Source organism: Coturnix japonica, chromosome 9, assembly GCF_001577835.2.
Source record: "Coturnix japonica isolate 7356 chromosome 9, Coturnix japonica 2.1, whole genome shotgun sequence".
Lineage (NCBI taxonomy): Eukaryota > Metazoa > Chordata > Aves > Galliformes > Phasianidae > Coturnix > Coturnix japonica.
Window position 1 is genome coordinate 7,102,464 of NC_029524.1, and position 24,859 is coordinate 7,127,322.

Consider the following 24,859-nt stretch of genomic DNA (forward strand, 5'->3'; position numbering starts at 1 on the left):
ACATCAAATTGCAACTGATCTCATCACATAAAGAAGCATGTGCTTGTGCAAAACCAGGGTAGAAACCCCTAGAGAGTTTTCTCATGCATTAAATCTATTCCATGCCTTCCAGAAGCAAGACACCGACTCACTGTGCCTTAGCTTTCCTTCATAAAACAAGCTTGTGGAACACTGACTAAATTTTTTGTGAAGCAGTTACTAAGTGCCAAGTGAAATGGAAAGAAAGGATATGGTTTATAACCAGGAACAATAAGTATCAGCTGTTGAGCACACAGGAAAACATGCTCAGATATTTCCATTCCTGCTCGTTGACACTTGCAGGATTTAATTAAGACGTTGCAGTGCCCTTTGTACAGCCCCAAGGGTCACACACATTGGCTGGACTGAATAATGTAACAGCTATCCAAATTAATGAACTTTGGATTCAACTGCTGTACGCTAAAACATTGCTTAACAAAAGTAAAATGTTCTTGACACTAAGTGCTGTTCTGTGAATCATTTGGCCAATCTTTCTTCCTTAATTTACTCCTCTGTTTCACTGCCAGGGAGAAGAGTAACTGATGCCAGAAAAATCGCTGCCAGATACAAAACAATGGAGTAAAACCTTGGAAGAAGATCCCAAGGATGAGTACAAACGCACCCTGTCTTTAATTAATTAACTAAGAGAAACACTATTATTTCATTTCTTTGTAACTAAAAAATAATAGGCCCTCTTCTATCAGATGTTTGCTTTCAAGAATTGCAGGGAACAGGGTCCACACCAACATGCAGCATCAAATATTTTAAGCTACTTGGGAGAAACCAGGCCCAACTTCTGGCAGCCATCGGTTATTTTACAAATCCTATTAAACCATCACTGGAAAAAAAGAAAAAAGATTAAATAACTATTACAGTATTGGTGACATTATGACGTGCTCAGCATTGCTTCCTCCTTCTCCAGACTACCAGAGAAAACCAAAATGTTGAGAAAGGATCTTGGCTGTGCCACTGGGCTCTGTATTGGCATTGCTGAGCAAACCCAGCCTCTGTAGGATCCCATGATGCTCCCAAGAGCACTCGCCCCTGCAGATATAATTCAGACATCCACTGAAAGCAAGCAATATATTAATGATTCCTTACTACCTGCTACTGATTTATTAGATAGATCTAAAAAGAAAAAAACCTGCAGAATCAAAATCCTGAAGAAATTAAGAAGAGCGTAAAAAATTGTCAGATTTCACAAAAGAAAATGATACTGTTCCAATATTTTAAATGTTTCAATTATTCTACTGTTCTTATATAATCAGCTGATAGTCCACAATTACAACAGCTCTCTAAACACAGAAAACCTACACCAGGTTTGTAATTTCACATTGAAACACACTTTTAAGTAGAAAATTATTCTGACACATTGCAGTTCTAACATGAACTGTATACCTGTGAGAGCATACAGGCACCAGATCACACCAGTGCCAGCAAGAAATCAGGGAGGAACCCTGAGTCATCCTTATGCATGATGCTAACCAACTGGGTGCCACATAAGATAATGAGAGTTTCAGTCATGTACAAAATTTAACTGACAGATTTTGATTCGCTAAACATATATATAAAAATCACAATGCAGTCATCTGCAATTGCTTTAAAGGGGAATATTTCTGCAGAAAAAGAGGAGTGAGGGTAATGCCAGAATGGAAATGTGTTTTCCAGTTACTTCCAATGCAGGGCTTTGCTATTTATCCCAGTAAGACCATTTTTTTCCCCCTGTAATATGATAGTCTCCTGTGGAAACTTCTATTTTCAAGCTGAGAAAATAGAAGTACAGAGCCAAATTATACTTTGCTTTTACTGAAGAGTGTTCTGAGTAATGTTAAAACATAAATAGATGTAAATAAGGGCAGAATTTGACACATTGATCTAAATAAATTCCTTGTGCAACTCCACTGATGCCAACAAGATTGTTTACGTGGTTTATTTGGATAACAATCTTCACACTGTTATCTCACCTCCATAAATGATTAATAATGAAAAGTTTTAAGAGCTAATAAAAGCACCCAAGTGTATTTTCAGTAATTAATCCTACAGCTGGAAGGAAAGCTCCTTAATGTTATGGGCAGTGAAGCACTGAAGTAGGATGACATCCAAAACTACTGTCTTCTGGAACTGAGGGATGTCCACGAATTCCAGGTACATCCTCTGCTCACGTGCAGGCCATCTGTGTAACATACACACAGTAACTGGCTACAGAATGTTGAGCTTGCTCTGCATCTGCTAACACAAGCACGTATTTCTATTTCTATGTGGGAAATCATAACCAGAATATTGGTTAAATAAACATATTTAGGAATGATCTGATGCTCTCCTACGGAAGATGTAAAATAGAGCCTGATGTGAAGGTCTTTTCAGTCCTATGTACCTGAGAAAAACATCAGACTAACAGAGGAAGGCTGGGAAAGGCTCAGACTCCTGAGTATCCAAAGTGCCACTATACTGAGGCACACACACAAGCAGTGACTGAATTACAGGATGCATAACTGAAGGTACAGCCACCAGCAACAGCCAGCCAGGACAGAGTAAACAAAAAGCCTCAAGCCAGCCTGTCACCCAGCCAGCACCTCTTGCCACCATACCATCTATTACATGCTAAAAGTAGCCCATCAATAAAAAAAAACAGACACCCATCAATATCATTTTGATGAATGGCCCCTTGGCTACACAGACCTACTATTATATTAATGAACACCCTTGACTTTGCTGTGACAGATCAGAGCACATTTTCTGCCCTTCTCCTGAGCATGTGCCTACTTTTCCTGTTTCCACTGGATACTGAGGAAAAAAAAAAAGATGTCAATGAAAAACAAATGATTTCTCAAATGGCCAGGACTTTATGTCTGCTTCTTTCCCATCCAAGCACCGCATGCTAAAATTGTATGCTTTCACCTACATGTTGAAGGACAAACCACACAATTCTGGTGCCCTGTACTTCCACACCAGAAGAGCACAGCCACACAGCTATCCCTAATGGTCACAGGCAGCACCACCATGCGACATTTTCACCTAATACTCTTTCCTTCTTCCTTTCTACAGCTTCAAGCAGCCCTCCAGCAGGCCTGCTGTGTCAGAACACATGAATAGGATTTCTTGTGCTTGCTGATGGATGAACTTTCCTTTTTATAGAGGATATAAAATATTGTATTCCTTGCTCCATCTCCATGCATGGCATAGACAGTGTTGCCAGAGGGACACACAGAGTGGCTTGGTCAGAGAGAGTTGTTATCACAGGGCAAGGTGAGGAAAGGACAGAAAGACTGAGAAGGAACAAACAGAAAGGAGGACAGAGGAATTACTAGAAAATCTGAAGAAATAATGAAAAGAAGGCAGCCACATCTATTTTGACAACTTGATAGGAAGGGATCAAGAGGCACAGGAAAAACAGCTTGAGGATGACACCAGTGAGTAGCACAGAACGGACCATACAATGACCCAAGGGAAAGGAGAACAGAGTGGTAGAGCAAATACCAAACACTCTTACTGCTACTGCAATAAAACCCAACTGACCTTCCAAACAAGAAGGTAACAGGTCTCTTTCCCCTAGCAGACACAAAAACAGCAAATGCATTCTCATTACCATGGCCTAAGGCACTGTACTGAGGTCACCACTACTCCGGGTTCATGGTCATGTGTACTTGAAATGTGAGAGGCAGAACTTTAGACTGCTGAACCTGTATTTTATGTGGCCATTACATCCTTGTCTCTGACAGTAACTGTCTTTGTAGGAAATGATTGTAAAAACTTCAACTTTGAAAACCTTTCAGTAGTTTTTAGCACCAAATCATTGATGAAGCTCATGATACCTAGATAATCTGTCAGTTACCTGTTATTCTTTGGTTACTTCACTACTTACTTAAACAAAGGTTTCCAACACAATAGCATATAATGAGAAAGTAACCAGTACTCATCTGTGAAAAAATAGGGCAATGAACTAATAAAGCTGCAGGGTCTTCTGGGGGTCTGCACCACACAGAAAGCTTTGCTTAGTTTTAGGCAGAACAAATGGAAAGCAATAAGACGATATAAATCCAAGAGTAGAATAAGCTATAAGATATCGCTACAGATTATAAAAAGAATTAATACATACCTCACTGACCAAGCAAATGGCATACGATATTTTCCCAGCTTGCTACAGAACTGTTTATTGGATTTTAACACTTTCTGTGCACACTACAAAACAGGAAAAGAAAACAATAAAACCCCTATGAACTGTGTCACCAATAAGCCAGAAATGTCTACAGCACGGAATAACAAATTATCCCTCTGCTGAAGAGTTTGTAATGGCCCCAAAATAATTGGATCTGATAATGCCCATGACAGAAGGTTCTGGGATGGAACTACTGACAAATTAAATCTCTTCAGAGTCCTTGAAGTTAGAAGTACAGCAGTTCAATTACTATTCCAGTTTGCTTTTATAGATCTATGTTAAGTGCTCTATCTGTTCTCAAAAAGACACATGTAGGTGCCTACCTTGGTTATGTGAGCATACAAAGCACACTAGTTCATAATCCATATATGATTACTGAAACAGAATTTCACTTGGCTAGGACATAACTAGCATAAGAATGTGCCATGCACGGATTCATATGCTGCAGTCAAAATGGCATTTTCTTCATATTGTGTAAGTGGGTGAAAATATTTACAAGACTGTAGTTGTTCACCACGTAATAACTTTATCTTAATAAAGTTAGTGGAGTTTGGGCATTTGCTTTAATAGGACTGGTGAGGTTCACAGGCAGAACTACCAATGTCTCCAGCTTCCAATAGGCTGAATCTTACAAAAAAGGAACTTGTTCATGTTACATTACCTTATAAGAATCAGGATTCTTAATGTACGGTTCAGCGCTGCTGGCAATGTTTCCTGTGAGCACCTTCTCTATTTTTGCTACTAATACGATCTCAGAATGAGGATTACTTATGGAGAAAAGAGCCTGACAATAAAAAAGAGAATAGTAAGAAAAGTATAGGGCAATACTGATGAAATACTGCCAGTGTTCTCTGCTTTATGGAAATGCCATCACACCAAATTCAGAAGGCATCACAAAGGATCTCTCTCTACATATTCAAGACAGCCAGAGGGAAGCTTCATATTAGCTCTGCAGTAAGATTGTGCCCTCAGCAACTTGCAAAGATACTAACTGAAGTGAAGAAACATACGACCACGCTAGAATCACCTAACCTAGCCATTCCTCTGGGACAACTCAAATATCAGCCACACCTCATGGGAATGGCACTGAGAAGAAATGCAAGAATGTGGGAGTACCTGGAGATTAACACAGCGTTTCAATGAAGTTTTAAGTTCAATTTTGTTCTGATGGTTTGAAAAACATCAGTGAACGAGGCAAAAAATTCAGGATATGCGTTCAGTCTCTCTAAATGACAGACATTAATTTTTTGAATTGTGAATGGACTGTAAATACCATGTATCTGTGTCCAAGTACCACTGATATATATTGGTTAAGAAAGCATGTTACTGAAAAAAGAACCACTGGTAGTAGAGAAATTCTGCAATGAAAATTAAAACTACTGAACTAAAACTAGTCATAAGAGCCCTAAGTCACATAAGCCACACATGGAATACCTGTTTTGGGTACTTCAGCCATTCTTCTGGGAACCCCCTGACCTGTGGTTCTTCCATTTCATTCGAGTTTATATTGTCAACAGTGCCATTTTCTAATGAAAATGAAGAACCTGAAATCATCTGTCTGACGAGAGCATGGTTCAAATCCACATGAAAATCAGCAGATATCTTCCTGCCATCCCTGACATCATACAGTGCCACGCTCACAAAGAAAGGCTCCACCTGGAGAAAACACCAGAAACAAAACAATGCAGTAACCAAGAGAGAGAGTAAAATCTTTTATTAGAACCATAGAGCTAGAAAAAAAGAAAGTAAATGAAGACTGTTTGCAAATTACAAGATTCATTGAAAACACATGTTCATCCAGCAACAAAGATTCCAAGGTTTAGGGGCTCTAAAAGGTAGCTCATTGACACTGGGCCAGAACAGCAATCAGCAGCTTACACAGAAACTTGCAGAAAGAATATGGAAGTGTCTCTGTTGCAGATAGTGATTAGAGCAAATTAACAGACCCCAGAGAAATGCTACAGAATAATTCTAATGCAAATTTGCACTCATTATAAAAGAATGGATAGTGAGGGTGGGCCTTCCAGGGAGCATCAGAAATGTGACCAGAAATGATGACAAATGTAATGAGATGAAAAATGTTTACTGGTACAAACACAAACGCGTGGGTGTATTATTCAGCGGGAAACACATGTTCTATTTTGCTAGGAAATCAAGAGCATGCAAACAGCTCTGACAGTACCCACTTGTTCTACCCCATAGTGCCAGGGAATTAAACTGTATGACTGTAAGTAACCTCTAAAGAGCCTTCACTGTTCTGATGACACACATCAGTCAGGATAAGAGAGACAAACTCGTGATGACAAGTTCTGAGTCATTTGGAAATCAGAATCTTAAAACTCAGGAGATAAGGGCAATGTATCAGCAGGTACATTATTCTATGCATTTGCAGCCTCTGTAATGAACTAGCACATGCCCTTGGTTCAGTTATTGTGACTTCCCTTAAACAGCTATTCCAGTCTGCCAAAAAAGTATTGATCACATTATGCTGAATATGCACTCACTGGAGAGGTCATCATCATATGGAAATAAACAAAAATCGATGCCTCATGGAACGCATGAAAGTTGAGTTGCCAGGACACTCATTTCTCAAAACCTTCCCTGCTTCTGAGGAGAATTAACCTAAAGCTATGGACTGATAATGACAACTTCCCTCTCTCTGCTCTTTTTTCTTGAAGCAAATATAAGCAAATCTTTCTTGCTTTGTCCTTTTTTTAATATATATTTTTATTTTTAACTCTGGATTTTCCTACTTGATGAAGCACCCAGTCCTTTCGATTTGCCTTCTCATCTGTAATCTAATCTGGCCCCCAAACTCTCTGAGAAAAACAACTAAAAATATCAATTACCTACCATGAACTGATACTCAATTGTCCCTTTACGGAGACCTTTGCAGTTTAAACTTGTTCTTATAGCAATTGTCAAGGATCCTGGAGTCTTAATGTATTCAGTTCCCCATTCGACCAACCATAGCTAAAAGTTTGCAATCTAAATCAGCTTCAAAGTACTGAAAGGTTCCCCAGCCTCATTACTTATTTCAAAGGGATAGGCTGAGGGGTAGCTTACCAAGTGTAATAATTGCAGAGGAAGTCTTTCTGGAAGGGGGAGAAAGGAAAAAAAGCACACAGGGAAATGCAAAGCTTACATTAGTTGCAGGATCACTTTCATTCTCAGTAACGCAGGCCTGGAGATTCAAACTGAGGGATTTGCAGGTTATCAGGATCCGCTTTGCAGGTTTTTCTTCAAATGGCTTGATCACTGAGTTTGCCCCTGGAAACTCCTTTTTCTGAGGATTCATTGACTGAAATAAGTTAGGTGATTAGTTAAATACAGATAAAAACAAGATAATCCAAAACATGCAAAGCTTGCTGGAGGTGTTTACTATCACTGAATTACCTGAAAACCTCACAAAATCACTGCTGATATCTCCATATTCCTTTTTTAAGTCAACCAACAATCGTTCATTCAGTACAAACAGCCATACAGGTAGCTTAGCTAAGCCTGTTAGTTCAGGCATCTGTATTTAGAAACATACAGGAACTTGCAAAGGTAATTTCACTTACTGCTATATCAGGATCCAAGGAGAAAAGATTTAGTCGCTCTGTATTTCTAGAAGCTTTCACTGTTTCTTCTGTTTCTGTGATGTACTAAAATGACAGACAATAAGTTAGTTTTCTGCACAAGAACAGAAACCCATAGAGTTGTTAAACCTTTAAATGAATGACCAATGCGTCACTTATAATAACAACCCTCATTACTGCAGCAGGTACTCCAAAGTGCTTTCAAACAGTCTTTGAAGATTATGCCTTTGTTAAGAAGGATATTCAGCCCACAGTATACTTCAAAGGAACCCCAAAGCAATTAAGTAATTCAAGTTCATATATGTTACTGAAGAACCCATAGTCAAGATGTCAGAATAGTGGCTCACCACACTGAAAACACTTTAGGGATTCACAACCCAAGGGAAAAACAGCCTCCCACAAAACAAAATATCTCCCTGGTATCACATACATCTTTCAATTAAATTAGCGAAGGTGATGAACAGTTTGCAGCTCATCTAAGTGCTGCAAGTTATATAGTAAACCTTGTTTCTTTAAGGGCCAAAGTCTCTGAAATGCAGGTTGAAAAAGTAAATATTTCATAAACAACTACAGGGGTTAGAGCCTTACTGACTTCACAGGTATAAATCAAACCACTCACACAGGCATGTGCTTTTTTTTTTCCCCAGTGGAATTCTTTTCATTTAGACAAAGCCATCAACTCAGAAATAATTTTATTTCTATCATTTATCATGGCTCCAACACACAAAATGGGGCGCATGCTATTTTTAAACCTTTCACAACAGTAATGATCATCTTTTGGCAGGCATTTTGACCTAGGCAGTACTTTCCACTCAGCATGTAAGGACAAACATAACAGCCATTACTTTTGCAAAGTCTGGATGCAAGGTGTTCTCTGAAGAATCAGTCTCTTCTTGAGAGCAATCATAATTCACTGAAGCTTCTGCAGGGTCTTGAAAAGGGGAAACAAATAAATAAATAAATAGGTCAATGCTTTTGTTACGCTTGCACTTACCAGTGGGCTTTAAAAATCAATCCCCATCCTATTCCTTTTTGTTCCCTCTTAGAATCCACCTCCTCTCAAATGGAGGAGATACTGATGTGACCTCTGTTCACCCCAACCTCATCTCCCAGTGGTGTTGAGTATAACAGAGCATGTATTTAAGCTTCCAAAGATGCCAGACTCTACTTGAAGTGTCTGGCACGTCAATCCACAACAAATATTTATGTCCATAACAAAGACATCTTCCTTTGGCTCTCTCAGTCCCTCCCAAGACAACCCTGAGAATTTATGTCAGCCCAAAGATTTAGGACTCCCAGTAAAAGGAATTCTCAGTACAGTCAGTGAGGCAGACAGGACCCTATCTGCTCTTTGAGAAGAAAGTCTGGGCTCCAAAAGCTACAAACCTACAAATCCAGAAAACAGCACTATACAGCAAATCTTTTATTTGGCTCTTGCTTTCAGTCCAGGGCGAAATAAGTCACTACAGACATTCAGGGCTCTTCTGCCAAGAAAGAATTATGCCTTTTGACAAGCGAACAAGCAAGAGGAATGCGCTATGAAGTTATCGGGGTTTTTACCCCTAAGAACTGTTTTCTATTAACCTTATGTCTTTGATGCTTCATGAGCATTTTTCTTCTCCTTACTTTCTACCCTAATGGGTGGGATTTTCAAAAGTACTTCTCCAGTTCTGAAGTGCAAGTCCCTTGTGCCTCCAACCATAAAACATATTTGGCTACATGAAGAGCTTTCTAACCCTCCAAAATCAGAATTCATTATAAACACTAGGTTAAAACCTATGGTTAGCTCTGAACTTCCTCAAGCATGTGGGTTCAAAGCTTTGATTTAGTTCACACTATAAGTGATGATAATAATTTTTATTAAGGTTTCAAGTGCTTTCAGTTATACACTTATAGCTAGGATTGATCAAACTGAACATGGATTTATTATGTGAAATGATGAATTTCTGTCTCATGAAGAGTACAGTATGACCAAGCAACTCACTCTTTCTTACACGGTCAAAGCACATTAATATGCAAAGTCACAAAAGCAAGAAATGAAAAGTCAAGAAGCTTCCAGGGAAAGAGCAACAGCTGGTGATTTTTTTTTCTTTAATTATTAGCTCCAGATGTTTAAAGAAAAACAAAATGCTGGAAAAAGAATCTTTCCCCAAGAGCAAACTCTTAAAAACTTTCTTGAGACCCAAGACAGTAAAACACAATGTACCAGCAAGATCACTGACAGGGTGAACTACTCTTGAAAAAGAGCTGCATCAGCAAAGCAGAGCCATGCTGTTCCTGCTGACTTTAAGGGGAGCAGCTTTATGTCCCTCTCACAGCCTTTTGAAAATGATCTGTGGGTAGTTAGCTGACATTGTTCAGGGCCTGCCAAAAGGCTGGAGCTGCTCCATCAGAAATCAATAGATACAGAATCCATTACAGACTCAGGCAGTTAAAGTGATTTGACATTGGTAGCTGAAGGCTTTTTTTTTTTTATATTATTATTATTATTATTTTTTCTTCTCTTGCATTTGATTTAAAAAACAATACAAGATTATTCACTCTTACCAAGTTTCAGGTCGGTGAGGTCTGCACTTTTCCTTTCCTGAATGGTCCCCTCTGGATTTATTTGCAGGATTTTGTTGAGAGTGAAAATCCAGTCATCCATATCCTGTTCATTTTCAGCTGCCAGCACAAAGTATGTGAGGTCATTCATTTTCAGCTCAAAGGCATGTTTCCTAAGCCTGTTATTCTGTTGGAACAGATGGAAAGGAAAAAAATAAACACCAGAACCAACTACAAAAAGGTACCAAAAAAGGCATCCATAAGATGGACTTCTATATAGTCATTCCTTATAGGTAAATTTCAAACAAAATTAACTGGCTTTAAAGATTTTTTTCTTCCTAATATCACAAAAATGAATTTATGTCCGTTTATGCTCTGTCTGTATATCTAACATCTGTTCAGCCATAGAAGATCTAAGAATATGGGCAGGATCATCACCTAAGAGAAATAACGAAAGACCTCTGATAGGGAAAGTACAGCAACACTACATGACTTAATGCTGAATAGACGAAATAAGGTCCAAGTCTCCTGTAAGTCACCACTGCACCAGACAATCAAGAAGATACCAAGCAGTGCTAACCAACATTCAAATTTGCTCCATGGAAAGAGGATGAAAGTAGTTCAACAAATTAAATCTTGCAAGCAAGCAAAGAAGTACATAGTGAAAGACTGTTCCACTTCTGACTGCTGTGGTTGGAAATGAAGAACTAAATGTGCACAATTCATGCAGTCTTCTTTTTCAAGCCATTTACAGATGTTGCAAACAAACTACATAAAGGTAATGACTAGTTTCTAAGCATATAATGAAGCTAGAAATATTGGGGTTAAGATAAGGACATTTGTAAGTAATTTTTTTTGTTTGTTTTTGAAAGAGCTTCTGCATAATACCAGATAGACTGTGAACAGAAATCAACTAATAAACCTATTCAGAAGATGTGAATAGGACAGATTCTTCCGTGAGAAGACATTACAGGGGGCACTTCAAGGTGTTACAAGTGACTATTGCATTTTTGACAATTCCTTGCAGGACACCAAGGGTGAAAATACTGCTGCTGCTGCCCAGTCACTGCATTCTGGCCTTATAAAGTACAGAATAGAAATTGAAACCCAATATACTTACAATAGACTTAGCTTTGTTCTGTATCACTAGATTGTACCTACAGTAGATAGTTGATCCACAGGTTATGAGAATTAATAGCTGCTTAGTTAATGAAACAGATCAATAAAACTGAGTAGAATGAGCTTCTAATGTAATTATGTTTCATTCCTCAAGTTCATCAAAGGAGTGAAGCTTCCAACTGTTAGCCTTATGGAAATAGTCACATCAATTGTCTCTTCTCCTTGTTTAAATCTGGAAGAACATTAATGGACCCTATCCCCACTATATAACATAATCTTTACAACTACTGATGTCCATAGACAGTGTCACCATTTTACTTTCCATATTCCAGAAAATTGCCCTCACCTGCAATTATTAGGGCATTGCTGGCACATCTAACCTCAGACTGACAGATGAAAACCAACTCATCCACTCCATACTTGGTCATTTTGCTCTTTGTTTTCCTAATTCATGGTCTTAAACAAAATGACAGTGGCATCCTATATCTTTACATACCAGAATTATTTCTCAATATACAGAACTGCTGCCCTATATCAAGTTACCCAGAGCAGCATCTAATCCGGCAGTTCAGATCACACTGGTATCATCTTTTGTGTATGAGAAACAAAGGCAAAAAAATCTGAGGCTTATTAGCAGTGAAGGAGATAGAGAACACCAGACATGGAGAAAAAATTCCATGACCAGTTTTGTTTTGCCAGCAGCAGAGATGATTTAGAAGATTCCTACCCAATCTGTTGTTAATCACTTGCTCCAGTCTTTGTACTGTATGTCATGACCCAGCTCAGGAATCAGCAAGACTAAACAGCTTCTGGAGCTACTTGATCATTGGAATCAGTCAAATCTAGGTTATTCTACACTTGCTCAGGTATGCATGCTTATCTGAGTATGCTTCTTTTTTAACTCTGCTACTGAAAAATTCTCGTTAGAAAATAGTTTTCTCTCACAGACCTTACTTAAGTGGAAAATCTTTCAGGTATAAAGATATTAATTTGCCCTATGCAGGGGAAGAATATGGTTGGGTTTTGTAGCATTTCATTCCTGGTTACATTCTTGATCACAGTGAAATCACTGTAATCCTCTGGTTACTGCATACATTCTAATTATTAATGTAAAATAAAAACTAAAATTTTACTGGAATCTGTTTTAGCTAATAAACCCCAAGGGCCTGAACAAGAGTTAAATGTGGGGAAAAAATGATACCAAGAATCCTCAGCTAGTACCCATTCCAAACTTTTAAAGATAGATAATTTAAGTGGATTGTGTATATAAATTTATGCACAATCCATGAAGAAAAACGCTGTGCTTCAATTTATCTTCAGAAAAAGTATGAAGATCACTAAAAAGAATGCACTGGTCTTCACTTTACATACATGGCCATGACCTTTCAATCAGGTACTGTAACACTATTAGACACTATCTGATAGAGAAATACATCTTGCATGCTGAATCCTAAGAACACTGTGGCAGGAAAACTTCAATATCCACTTTCCATCTGCACTTCAGACCTCTGGCAGGCAGATGAGATCTACAGCAAAGTCTCTGTTTCAAATCTAAAGCCAACTACTTTTATTTCCCTGAACAGTTAATAGAGCAAAAAAAAGCCGAATTTCATTTCTCAGTTCCCTCCTCTGTAAGTCCTTTCGTATCTGTATGGACTGTGGACCTGGAGGTTAAATTGTAATCTTCAACGCTTAATTCCAAGTTTTCAGATGGAAATGACACAAGATTAAAAAAGAAACTAGAGATGAGCTATGAAAGAAACATCAGGCTGTCTAATGCCTGCAGGGTCATTCTTCCAAAATAAAAGCATTGTTTTGAAGGTGCTTTGCATTTAATCTGGATATGGTTTTTTTCCAGGATGTTTGTTGCAATCTAGTAAACTCAGCTCATGAAACCAGAAATTTTACATTGTAGTTCCTCTAAGCTCTCACATTTACTCAATGCTTTCTCCAGATTCCATAGTTTTCCTGCAACTCTAATCAAAGTTTCATTTTTGAGTCCTATGATTTTAAGATCATCGCATTTTTATAGCAGTTGGAGTCTTTGATGCTCATGGCACTTGCACCATTATTGCCTTGGCTAAGACTCTCACTTTTGAATGAAGATAGCTCAAATTCATTCATCCTACTCTAAATGTCAGTTAAATAATCAAGAAAATTGGTGTCTGATGGTAGGTGAGAGATCTTACAGTTCAAACTGTTCTGGACAATAGGTAGGAATTCTATAGAGTTAGAAAGCAGATGTCAAGGGTTTCTTAAGCTTTTTTTCTGCCAGAGGTTAGTAAAAAAGGCCAGAGATTTTGCAGTCAAAACACTTCTGCTACCGTGAAGTGTCATCAGAAACAACACTGAAGATCGGGCACCCCCTGGGCCAGTACTTAATCTATTGCTAAAGCTACACTGCAGGGACTTAATGACGGTCCTGGCTGAGATCTGTCTTAAAGGAAAGCACACACCACCAGCAGGCAAGAACAAGCAGTCATTTTTTCCCCTTATAAATGACTTATAAACACCAACTCATAAGATCCTGGATGACTGTTACTTTAAGCTAAGCAAATACTCCCTTAGTCACATCTAACTGCTCAGCAGAGAATCAAGGAGCAGTAGCAGCTCTGTCATAGGTGCACCAGTGTGTCTGTAACTGTACAGAGCATGCTTCCTTCAAACTGACCATCATCCCAAACACACATACATAGTCCAGACTAGCACAAGAATGTGTTGCAGACATTAGACATTTCTAAACGGAATTCCTGTGCAAGTTGCAGCTATAACAGTTCCATAGTTCAGCCTCCTCGGTGGCTTTCACCACACTTCCAGGCCACCTCTTAGGTCTTTCAAACCAATGGACTGACAGCAGCAAACATCACTGCCCCCTGCCATGTATTTAGTTTTATCCTGTCCTGCATCTATTTGAAAAAGAAATACCTCAGGAGCTACACAGTGTAGACTGCTATTCCCTATAGAGGATCTTCAAGAAGACTGCTGAATCATCTCAATAATTTGAGACTTGGGATATAAGATTAATTTTCCACATGTAACAATGAATGACCCATAATCCGAGTCTCTTTAACCCACAAGCATAGCCTTAGTAAGAATGAAGTAAGACACAGAAGCTAAGAAAGCAATTTCAGTGAAAATAAACTTCTACTGATGTTTTTCTCACATGTGCCATCAGAAAAGAGTATATACTCATCTTCTAGCATACTTCAGCTCTATCTCTTGTATTCTGCCAGTCTGAGCACTTGCACCAATTTGAAGAGCAAAACAAATGGCATTTTCTTTACACATGACTGATAACAAAACCCATCCATGTATGTTCTTCTATGTGCCTCCAGTAATTCTTACTTATCTATCACCAAAACAATACAGTGAAATAAAATCAGACTTACCTGTACGACTCCAGTACAGGAATCCAAGAAAATACATCCCTTCGGCTCCTTAGATATTTTTTCATCTTTGTAAAAATTCATAATATATGAGTTATCTGACAACTGTGTCAGCTGGAAGTAGCGCTTTTTGAATGACTAAAGTGGAGGGAAAAAAAAAAAAGGCAGACAGTTGTTGAGCTGCAAATTGTTTTCACTGATACCTGATTCATGGGGTTTAAATAAAAAGCAATTTCTACCCCACATTTCAATTGCACTACTCTGCAGACAATTGCAATGTTACTTTAGGATCTGTTGAAGCAACGTAACCATGCCTAATCTGAGATATAAATGGATAAATGGAAATGGCAAAAAAAGCGTGCCTCTGTGGGAGATACAAATTGAAATAGAATAAAGAAAGAATAATGCAGGCCCCTTACCCGAACAGTGATGCTATTGTTTACAGTGCTGTTGAAATTCCCTTTATAAAGCCATCCTGACTTGAAAACTCCTGCTGCTAATCCTCCTCCTCCACCACCGCCACCTTTTGAAGATGAGTGGGACGTTGTATCCTAGATGAAAGACGTAATTAAAAGTGCATTGACAAAAGAAAACTGTAATGTGTGAATACCTAGTTGACAACAAATCATCATCCTTATATTCCTTTTAATCTAAGACTTTATTAATAAGCCTGTTGTGTATATGTTGTTCCACCAACTTCAAAGTTATTTTAAATATCAAATATTTTATAGGAGATAATGAGTCTCCATTATCTTTTTTTTTTCAAGGTATTAAAGTAATAAGTCTCCACTAGCGGAAAAAAAAAAGAAAACAAATCAGAATACATACTTCATCCTTATCTACATCTTCGTGATCGATTTCAAAGGAATGTGATGGCAGTTTCTCTGGTCTACAGTCATTTCTAGGAGAAGAGAAAATTATTTATTAGTATTAAGTAAATGAATAATTATAATGTATCCTCTACTTCAGGGAGGCAACTATCCTGGGTACCCATCCACAGAATACCTTCCTTTTTCTCTGGTTCTATATTCCTTTGAAAATCAGTACACTTACTGTTATTAAGCTCCCTTCATCTTTTTTCCCCAGCAATGGGATGCTGCATCTCCTCCATATAAAAGATAAGGTACTATTACTTATTCTATTCCCTGCTCTTCCACCCACAACAGACAATAAAAACTAAACAATTCCCAGAGAGAGGTCCCATTGAAGGCTGTCAAATGAACCAGAATGAACTCTTCTGTAGCTTTTTCTAACCAATAAAAACATTAGAACATTTTCTAAAGCTTCTACATTTCTTTAATATTTCAAGGTACGCATTTTACCATTCAATATGATGAGCACGGGTTTCAGGTAACTTTTAAAATGCAGACTTTCAGATGTGGTGCCACTTTAGAGCTCCACACTATAGATGGTGAAACAAAGCTGAGAATGAAAGAGCAGAGCACTTAAGCACGTGCTTATTTTTAAGCACACAGGTAGCTGTATCATCAAGTACTACACACGTTGCAGAATTAAGCCTTAAGTAACAGCCAAACACTTGGTACCAGATATTTTTAAATTGAGGAAAAAATAGATTTTTCTGTGACCTAAAACATACCAACACTGGTTTTCAATTCTTGAAGATTAAAATCTCTTCTTAAAAGTCTCTACTAATGACATGAATAAACTACAGAAGCTGTCATGGTAAAAGCCATTGTTTGATAGGAAGACCAACCTTTACAGAATGCAGTTTTATCTACCCAGACTTGTAATGTGAACAAAGAAATGCCACGCTGTCACATATGGGAGCAAACAGAAGTTCAGGAACCACGTGCTCATCAGCTAATTTCCTCTGTGATGTTAGCAAATATTAGTGTCACAGTTTAAAGAAAAAAAAAAGAAAAAAGAAAAAAAAAGAAAAAAAAAGAAAAAAAAAGAAAAAATAAAGAAGAAAAAAAGGAAGGAGAAGGAAAGGTAACTGGCCCCTTTTTCATCTTCTGTTCATTCATACACAAGTTATAGATTAGGAAGATTAGAATAAAAAGCAATACCGATCTCCTCTTTGCTATCTCTTATTTCAAAAATCAGGTATATCATGCCTTCAGCATCCCATTGTACTCAGAAAAGCCAGGATAATGAAATGAACACAGAATACAAAAGGACACAAGACACTTTATTCTCTGTTTTAGCTTGTTCCTTTTTTAGTGTTTAACGTGAAGAACTGATTAATATTGTGGAGAAAAGGAACCTCATATAGTGCTACTATCTTTGAAGTCTATAGAGTGTTAGCACTCTGAATCCCTTGGGCTTTTTTGTCACTCAGAGCCAAGGATACACTGCAGCACTCACTGGGCGTGCGTTTGTGGGACTGCCCACTTCCACCAGCCCATGAACTGGTGGGAAACACCATATCCTTTGCTTGAGGACCTGTACCAGTAGTAGGGGGACAAGCCACTGAGCTACTGAGAGAAACAAAACAAAGCAAAATTGTTGCAGCAGGGGAAGGGGAAGAAGGCAGAGGGAAGGAGGAGCTGGATTGCTGTGGTCTTGGGTGCCCTGACTCGGCAGCACTGCCGTTCTGCCCTACTCTTGCCACCCCAATGAGAAGACAAGCCTTTCCCACTAAACCACAGACCTTCTGCACGCCTGAGCACATAGCGTGCTTCTGAGAAAAAAGGAAACCCTTCTGTCCTCCCAGAAGAGCTGTATGAAAGACAGAAAAAGACTGACAGTCAATGCTTCCAGTGACAGAACAGACACACCATGGAAGCAAAGCATGTCAGTGCTCTGGGACAGGCAGTATGAAGGTTAAATCAGTAGAAAAAGGTTTTGGAAAAAAAAAAAAAAAAAAAAAAAAAGATTGTTGATGTTTTTTCTCTCTGTCTATACAAGGCCTCAAGTCAAGGTCCAGTAACCCACAATGTGCTACTCCTACAGCTATCATCAAAACCCAGCTGTAAGGACGTTACAGTCTGCAGTGAGATCACGCAACATCCTGCAGAAGTTTTCCCTCACTGACTGCACAAGAAACACTCATCCACTCAGATCTGTGTCATTCTCCAATTTTTCCTTTCTTTTCTTATGTGGGACCCTATCCAGGTACACTGCTCCACTCTCCAGGGCAGGCAGACAAAACATGCCTAGGGATGCTCTTTTTCTAACTATTGCCTCTTTGAACTCTTATAAAATGCAGACTTCTGAGGCAGTGGAACTGAAATACCTACCTAAACACTGAGGGTTCTCACTTTATAAATGACAGCAAAAAGTTTGCTAATGGCTATTTCTGTTTCCAGACATGCTGTCACCACACCACTAAGCAAGTCCAGGTTTTCCTCCGCCCCTCCATTTGCTCAAGAAGCATGAGCACACAGAACAAAGCATAAAAAACGGTGTAAAAAGAGGTAGTGAGAGCTCACAGAGAGGAATTTAAGGGGCAAAGAGATCTGAAAAAAAAACCACAAACAATCACCTCAGAGGAGGAACACATAAAAAAACCCAATGAATTCCTTTCAGCACAACTGAAGGCTGCTGGGTTTCAATTTTTGTGTTTCTAAAAGCAAAACCCCATGAGAAGGTACAGAGCACCCCTAGTGAATGGGAGTCCTTTAGCCACAGCTCAATCTGGTGTCACATCTCATGATACAAAACTAAAATGCTTTTCGCTCATCCAACCCTCTGTATTAGAACAATCTCCTATAAAAAGAATTGATATAACAGTATTTAAGGGGAAGTAGCATCTGACACACCATAACATCCCTAGAGCATGAACTCAGGCAAGTGACTTTAATCACCATATTAAAATATCCTTCACAGAAGAGGATGTCCATAAAGAGCTAAAATGTACTTCCTTGCAGAATAATGCAACCACGTCTGTCAAATGCATAATTCATGAGAATGGAAGTACTTGAGGTTAAATGGAAAACTTCTGCCTGGCAAACATTTTCTTTAGCGCTAAATACATTAATTTAATAAAACAATCAGTACACTGGATACATAAGAAAAGGCACGTTTATAACACCAATTAGCAAAATTGCCCTCACTGGCTCTTTGCACTACTGTAATCACCAACGTACAGGAGAGAAGGCAGATCTGTGGGAAAGCTTACAGCACAAAACTCTCTGAAAAACACATCTAATGGGACCACAAAAGTCAGCTTATTGATTCCTTCCATGATAGAATCACAGAATTGGAGGGATTGGAAAGGATCTCCAGAGATCATCAAGTCCAACTGCCTTGCAAAGCAGGCTCCCTACAGCAGGCTGTACAGGTTAGGTGTCCAGGCAGGCCTTGAATATATCCAGATACGTAGGTAACACCACTGGTCACAGGTCTCTAATCAGATTCTGCACTGCTCACAGCCAGTCAGCTGGTTCTCAACCCACCTCACTGACTACTCATCTATCCCACACTTTCTCTGCTTTATTATCAGGATGTTGTGGGAGACAGTATCAAAAGCTGAAGTCAAGGTACATGACACCCACTGCTCTCCCCCCATCTACCCAGCTTGTGATGCTATCATAGCAGGCTACAAGGCTAGTCAAGCATGATTTTCCCTTGATGAATCCATGCTGAGTATTCCTGATGACCATCTCCTCTTCCAATTACTTGGAGAGGGCATCTAGAACAAGCTGTTTCATAGGTTTAGTTTGTACTAGTCTGCACCCAAGCCAAGTCTAGAGCACTTGTTCCAGTGATTGGCGTTACGCAAATGTAACCATGTTTTTCATCCACTATTGTATTTTTGTGTTTCAAATTACATGAAAGTAGGTGGTACTGCCGCTTGCTTGGGCATTCAGTGAGTTCATTCACTACTCTGTAAAACAGTCCTCAGGATACAAACCTCCCAGAAGTGGGAGTATGTGTAGGAATACGTGCAAAAAGGAATGAGCACCAAATTCCTAATTTCTTTCCACTCCCATCAAAGAGATTGTTCCTCCCACTCCCTTTACGCTGATTTAATGTACTATATCCAAGCATGGTCAGGACATTTGCTTACCCAGACAGCTGCACATTTTTGCAGCCCTGTGTCCCATGCATTGCAGCAGTGCACGTACTCACTGCACACAGACCTTCTGCACTGTGCAGCTATAAGCCCCCTAAGCGATATCCTACACCTCTGTCACATAGGGTAACTAAAAGGAGAATTAATCCCAGTTAAAGGTGAATGACATTTATGCATTATTAAGGAAAACAGGAGCTAGCTTTCTGTATCAGCTGTGCTTTGAATATGCAAACACACTCTTAAGGTTTGAATCAGCAGTAACAGAGTTTGTTGATGCTACTGAATTCTGCAGAGCCTTGACCTTTTGCTAAAAGACCTTTTCTTCCCCTTTTTAAAAATGCAAGCCTCTATAAATACAGTAAAACAAGTATAGAATACGAGACAAAGGAAAGCACAATTAAGGACACAACTCAGCAAAATGACAGAATAAGAGGAAAAATAAAGAACTTATACTAGATCTTACTGTGGTAAATGTCGAAAATCTTCTGAATACTGTTCATATTTGTAGTTCACAACATGCCACTGGGAACTGTAATACTTACAAGCCTAAAGAGAAGACAACAATAACAAGAATTAATTAAATAAGAAACTGGTATCCCTGAAAGAGAACTGGTCAGAGCACTACAGTCCCTTGTGTGTGGCAAACCAACACAACACATTCCCACAAAAGAAACAGAAAATGGACATATATTTACAGTGAATGATAGTTCACATCTAAACTACACAGAGTCAAGATTCAGACAGGTAAGTGGCTTTTTATACTCTCTTGTCCCCAGACTGCCTTAAATTGTCAAATTCTTAATGATTAGTTAATGATTGTGGAGCCAGGAGTTGCACTCAATTATTCTTATGGGCCTTCTCCAACTCAGGGTATTCAGTGACTCTAACTCTGCTACAACTGTTGAGGCTCAGAAAAGGCTAAAGAAGAGATAAAGAGAAGAACCTATTCCTTTCTATTATAGAATAGTGCAGAGTTCTCAAAAGCGAGTGCCACATTCTCCCATTTTGAAGCACAATTTCTCTTTCAGGTCAAAAGCATTGAATCATACAAGATGGAGCGGAGGGAAGCTGAAAACAACTTAACATGCTTTCCTAGTTCTCATCACCTACTCTGTGGACATCATTAATTTATATCACTGGACCCTCAAGAGACACCACGCAGTTTACGCCTGACTTGCTCCATGGACATCACGCATTTGTCTGTACCTGTTTCACTGTCTAAGTCTTCCATTTGTAAATGCATTTGCCTCACTCTTTTTATTCCCTGCTGTTGCAGCACAAGCCCTCTACTTCTTGTTCTACCCCTAGGGACTGATCTTCATTCTCTTAACGTTCAGGAATATATTAACATGATTATTATTTATCACCAGGGTCTCATTTTCCCCATCACACTGGATTTGCTCAGTCATCTCATCGTCTCCCTGCAGCTTTTATTTTCTAAGAAAATCTTTTAGCTGGTTTTACGTCTCATCTGAAATTGGTCTTAATATACAAATCTCCCTTAAATAAGGATAGCAGACCTGCACAAAGAGTATAGTGAAGAGCTTTGCTATGCTGTCAAATAAATCAGATTAACGCTGTGATTTACTCAATACAGAACTTTTATCAGTGCAATTAAACATGACAGTTGGATGAAACAAGATGCATGAAATATGTGTTTATTGATAACGTACACACCGATGATAAGAAAAATAACACCATGTCAGAATTTCCAGCAATCCTCAGTACGGAATATAAAATGCAAATAGGTAACCGACAATGGTTGACTCACCATCCCTGGATGTGATTAAAAACCGTTTGGATGTAGTGCTCAGGGCATGATTTAGCAGAGGGTTGTTAGTTAGTTTAGTATGGTTAGGTGATGGTTGGACTTGATCTTTAAGATATTTTCCAGCCTGAGTGATTCTATGATTCTAATCATACTATATGCTGAAGAATTTCCCCTAATATCATTATTTTCCTCCTGAACTTCACTTGAACATTTAAGATGAACAAGAAGAAAAAAGAGGACTTTCCATGTCTTTTAGTGACTTTCCATGTCACTAAAAGACATGGAAAGGATGAGGCCGCAGGAGGCAAAGAGTAAAATTAAGAACAGATCAAAGAGACTAGGGACACAAAAAGCTAAGCAGAAAAAGTAGAGGAAGAGGCAATAAAGGGACAAGAAGGGTCACTCCAGCTGAAAGTATTCCTTCTCTCGCCAGTCTCTCCTAATGTTCCCATGGGAGTCACTGCTTGCACAGTCATCTTTGCCCCAAAAAGACAGAAGATTGTGGGACTGCTACTGCAGGCTGAGATGAGCTGAAAGCCTTAAAGTTGTGGTTTTTGAATTACTCAGTGCTGGCCTGCCAAATGTCCTCTTAACTCCTGTGTAAAGCATACAGATACATAGTCACAGATGAATTTAGGAAATGATCTCAGGTGTGATCACAATCTTCTGCAGCATCTTTGTTTTAGCATATGGAAAAGAAGGTGAAGAAGTGGATGCACAGTAGCGGGTAGTTCTCTTGGTACTGAAATGGAACAGAATATTTCAACACAGCCATGTGCATTCAGCAGTAAAGGGATTCCAACTGAAACGAAGATCTCCTTGATCTGACATAAGCCTTCATTTTCTTTCAGACATGCGATGCAGAATAAAGCATGACCACTAAACAGTATAAAATAAAAAACACCCATTAAGGATTATCCAACAATGAACATACTATTCTGGTACTGTGACCAAGTGACTGTGCACCTTGCAGAACAAAGCCTGTGGCCAACACATGACAGTCATGATCCTACTCAGCTCAGGTTTTAAATATTAAAAAAACACTTTTTCTTATGACTCTCCAAGAAACGCCTTTGTCACTCTTCTGTTTGCATGACCAAAGTTTTCATTTAAACTATTTGCTATTTACCTGCGCTACAAGAAAATTCTCTTACGGGGTAACACATACTCTGCTGTACAAGAGCCAATGAAAAACTCATTAATGAGCCTTGTAGGGAAGAGTACGGACTTTTCAACTCACACTTCACTCTCTTTCTGCTTGGTAAACGTGAAATAATCAAGCCTCCTACAGAAAGGGTATCTTTTCCTCTGCAGTGCTTTCAACACTAAGTATTCTACTGAGAAGATGCAATTAATGCCTGCAGAGCATTCTCACTACAGACTTTTATTGCAAACATTACAGGCTGATGTGCTCAAAACATAGTTGGGAATACTATATAGAGCAGGTCACAGTGTTTTAGCTTATAACCATGAAGGTATATTGTGCTTCTCCAAGAAAAAGCTAATGAAGATAAAAATTAAAGGGGACAAAAAATGCATTCAAGTATCATTCAGAAAATTCACAGAAGGCAAATCAAACCAGTGCAACAGCCACCATGGCTCTGTAACCTGCTTGTTGTGGCTAGCCATTATAAAGCAGATCTAGATTTTCATCATAGTACCATAGTCTCGTGCGGGTTGGAAGGGACCTTAGAGATCATCGAGTCCAACACCCTGGGATTCGAGCCTCCTGTGTAGCAGAGCGGCACTTCTACCACTTGCGCCACAGGGGGGATTCGAACCCAGGGCCTCCGGTGTTGCAATGCGGCATTCCTACCACTGCGCCACCGGGGCACACTTTTAAAAAAGAAATATATTAACACAAGATTACAACATTTTCTATTTAGAATACCCCCAACTGAAAAATCAAATTCTTCTTCAGACCACAGTGACTTTTAAAGATTTTTTTTTAATTGGAAATTACTGTAAATTTAATTTTAATGGTGGGGAAAAATAGCTGTGAGGAGCAAGAAGAGCCCTTCTGGAGGCAGAGATTTCATTGTAAGCAGCAGAGGCACCACTGTACAGCTGTTCAGCTCAAGGGGACTGCGGGGGAGGAAAAATACAGGCAGAGAAATGGAAGCTTTGGGACGTGGGAGGGCTGGCACATGACTGCATGAATTTTCCTATTCTGCTGTTGGTCTGGCAGGCTGTGCAGCCCATTCCCAGGGGACCTATCCAATTCATTTCTTCTTTTCTATGGTTTTAGTTTTCTCCTTGCCCAGACAGTCCAATTTTTCCTTACAGACACTGACTACGCTGCAAACCTTTTTCACCTGCATCTTCTTAGCTCTGGTTCTGGTGATGACAACATGGTGAAAGAGCAACTTAATAAAGACTTGCCCTGCAATGCCAATGAACATTTTGAAAATGAAAAGGGAAGTGAGAGAAATATGACTGAAGTAAGCACCTTGGTGCTTTTGAAAGCAACTGGAGTTTCTTTCCTCTGCAGCTTACATTCCCTCTAAGCTCTAGGTGTGCAGCCACATGAATGACAACAGCTGTTTGGGGGAACAAGTGCAGAGAAACTGCATGCCAAGTGCCCTTCTGCCTCCTCACATGCTCTGTAAAATGAAGTGAGAAGCAGGTGATGTTAAAGAGGAAGGGCTTGGAAACTGAAAGCAGAAAGTCTCCAGAGCTGGAAGCAGCCACAAGATTGAAAGGGAAAGGGAAGCTGCAGGTCACGCTCTGCACCCTACCCCGTGATCAGTGACACGCAGCACTGCTCCCAGCATTGCCCCTCCTGTGGCCCCTGCTGCAGTGACCTGAGGGACAGTGTTTTGTCCAGTGACAATAAAACTGCAACATTTACCAACAGGAGCTCCCATGTTAATTTGGGTTTGAAATGTATCAGCACAATGGGCAAGAGACTGAATTAAAAGCTGGAGAAAACAACTGCACTGACACACACCACTTCCATGGGTATATGGAAGGCTGTTTCTCTTTCAACTGTGTGATTAATAAACTTTGTGTTTCATAATGACTTACTAATCCTGCAGAGAAAAACAACAAGACCTGAAATAAAAAGAGCTGCCAGGTGAATGACGGGCACGAAAAAACTTCACATAACTGACAACTGCAACTTTCATACCTAGAAAATCTACATAGGAAATGAAATAGTGTAATAATACTGAAATTATTTCATTGTGATGCAGTGCTTTTCTGCTGGCACTGTCCCCCTGCTCCAAGGATGAAACGAGGGCTACAATAACACCCATAATTGAGAAGCAGCCAGTGCTGGGGTGCAGGAAAGCTCTTCTGATC

General features: G+C 39.2%; 1 protein-coding gene across 17 annotated transcripts in view; it reads right to left on the reverse strand.

The window, feature by feature from the left end:
• DOCK10 (dedicator of cytokinesis 10) overlaps positions 1 to 24,859 on the reverse strand; it is a 131,571-nt gene that overhangs the window by 50,542 nt on the left and 56,170 nt on the right. For all 17 annotated transcript variants that reach the window (XM_032446714.1, XM_032446713.1, XM_015871423.2 and 14 more), the window contains exons 4-14: positions 20,249 to 20,331; positions 15,633 to 15,705; positions 15,224 to 15,355; positions 14,808 to 14,942; positions 10,303 to 10,486; positions 8,601 to 8,686; positions 7,738 to 7,821; positions 7,320 to 7,475; positions 5,609 to 5,830; positions 4,836 to 4,958; positions 4,115 to 4,197 (exon numbers count right to left, since the gene is read on the reverse strand). In XM_032446714.1, coding sequence (XP_032302605.1) covers positions 4,115 to 4,197; positions 4,836 to 4,958; positions 5,609 to 5,830; positions 7,320 to 7,475; positions 7,738 to 7,821; positions 8,601 to 8,686; positions 10,303 to 10,486; positions 14,808 to 14,942; positions 15,224 to 15,355; positions 15,633 to 15,705; positions 20,249 to 20,331 — 1,361 coding nt within the window. The remainder of the gene's footprint in view (positions 1 to 4,114; positions 4,198 to 4,835; positions 4,959 to 5,608; positions 5,831 to 7,319; positions 7,476 to 7,737; positions 7,822 to 8,600; positions 8,687 to 10,302; positions 10,487 to 14,807; positions 14,943 to 15,223; positions 15,356 to 15,632; positions 15,706 to 20,248; positions 20,332 to 24,859) is intronic.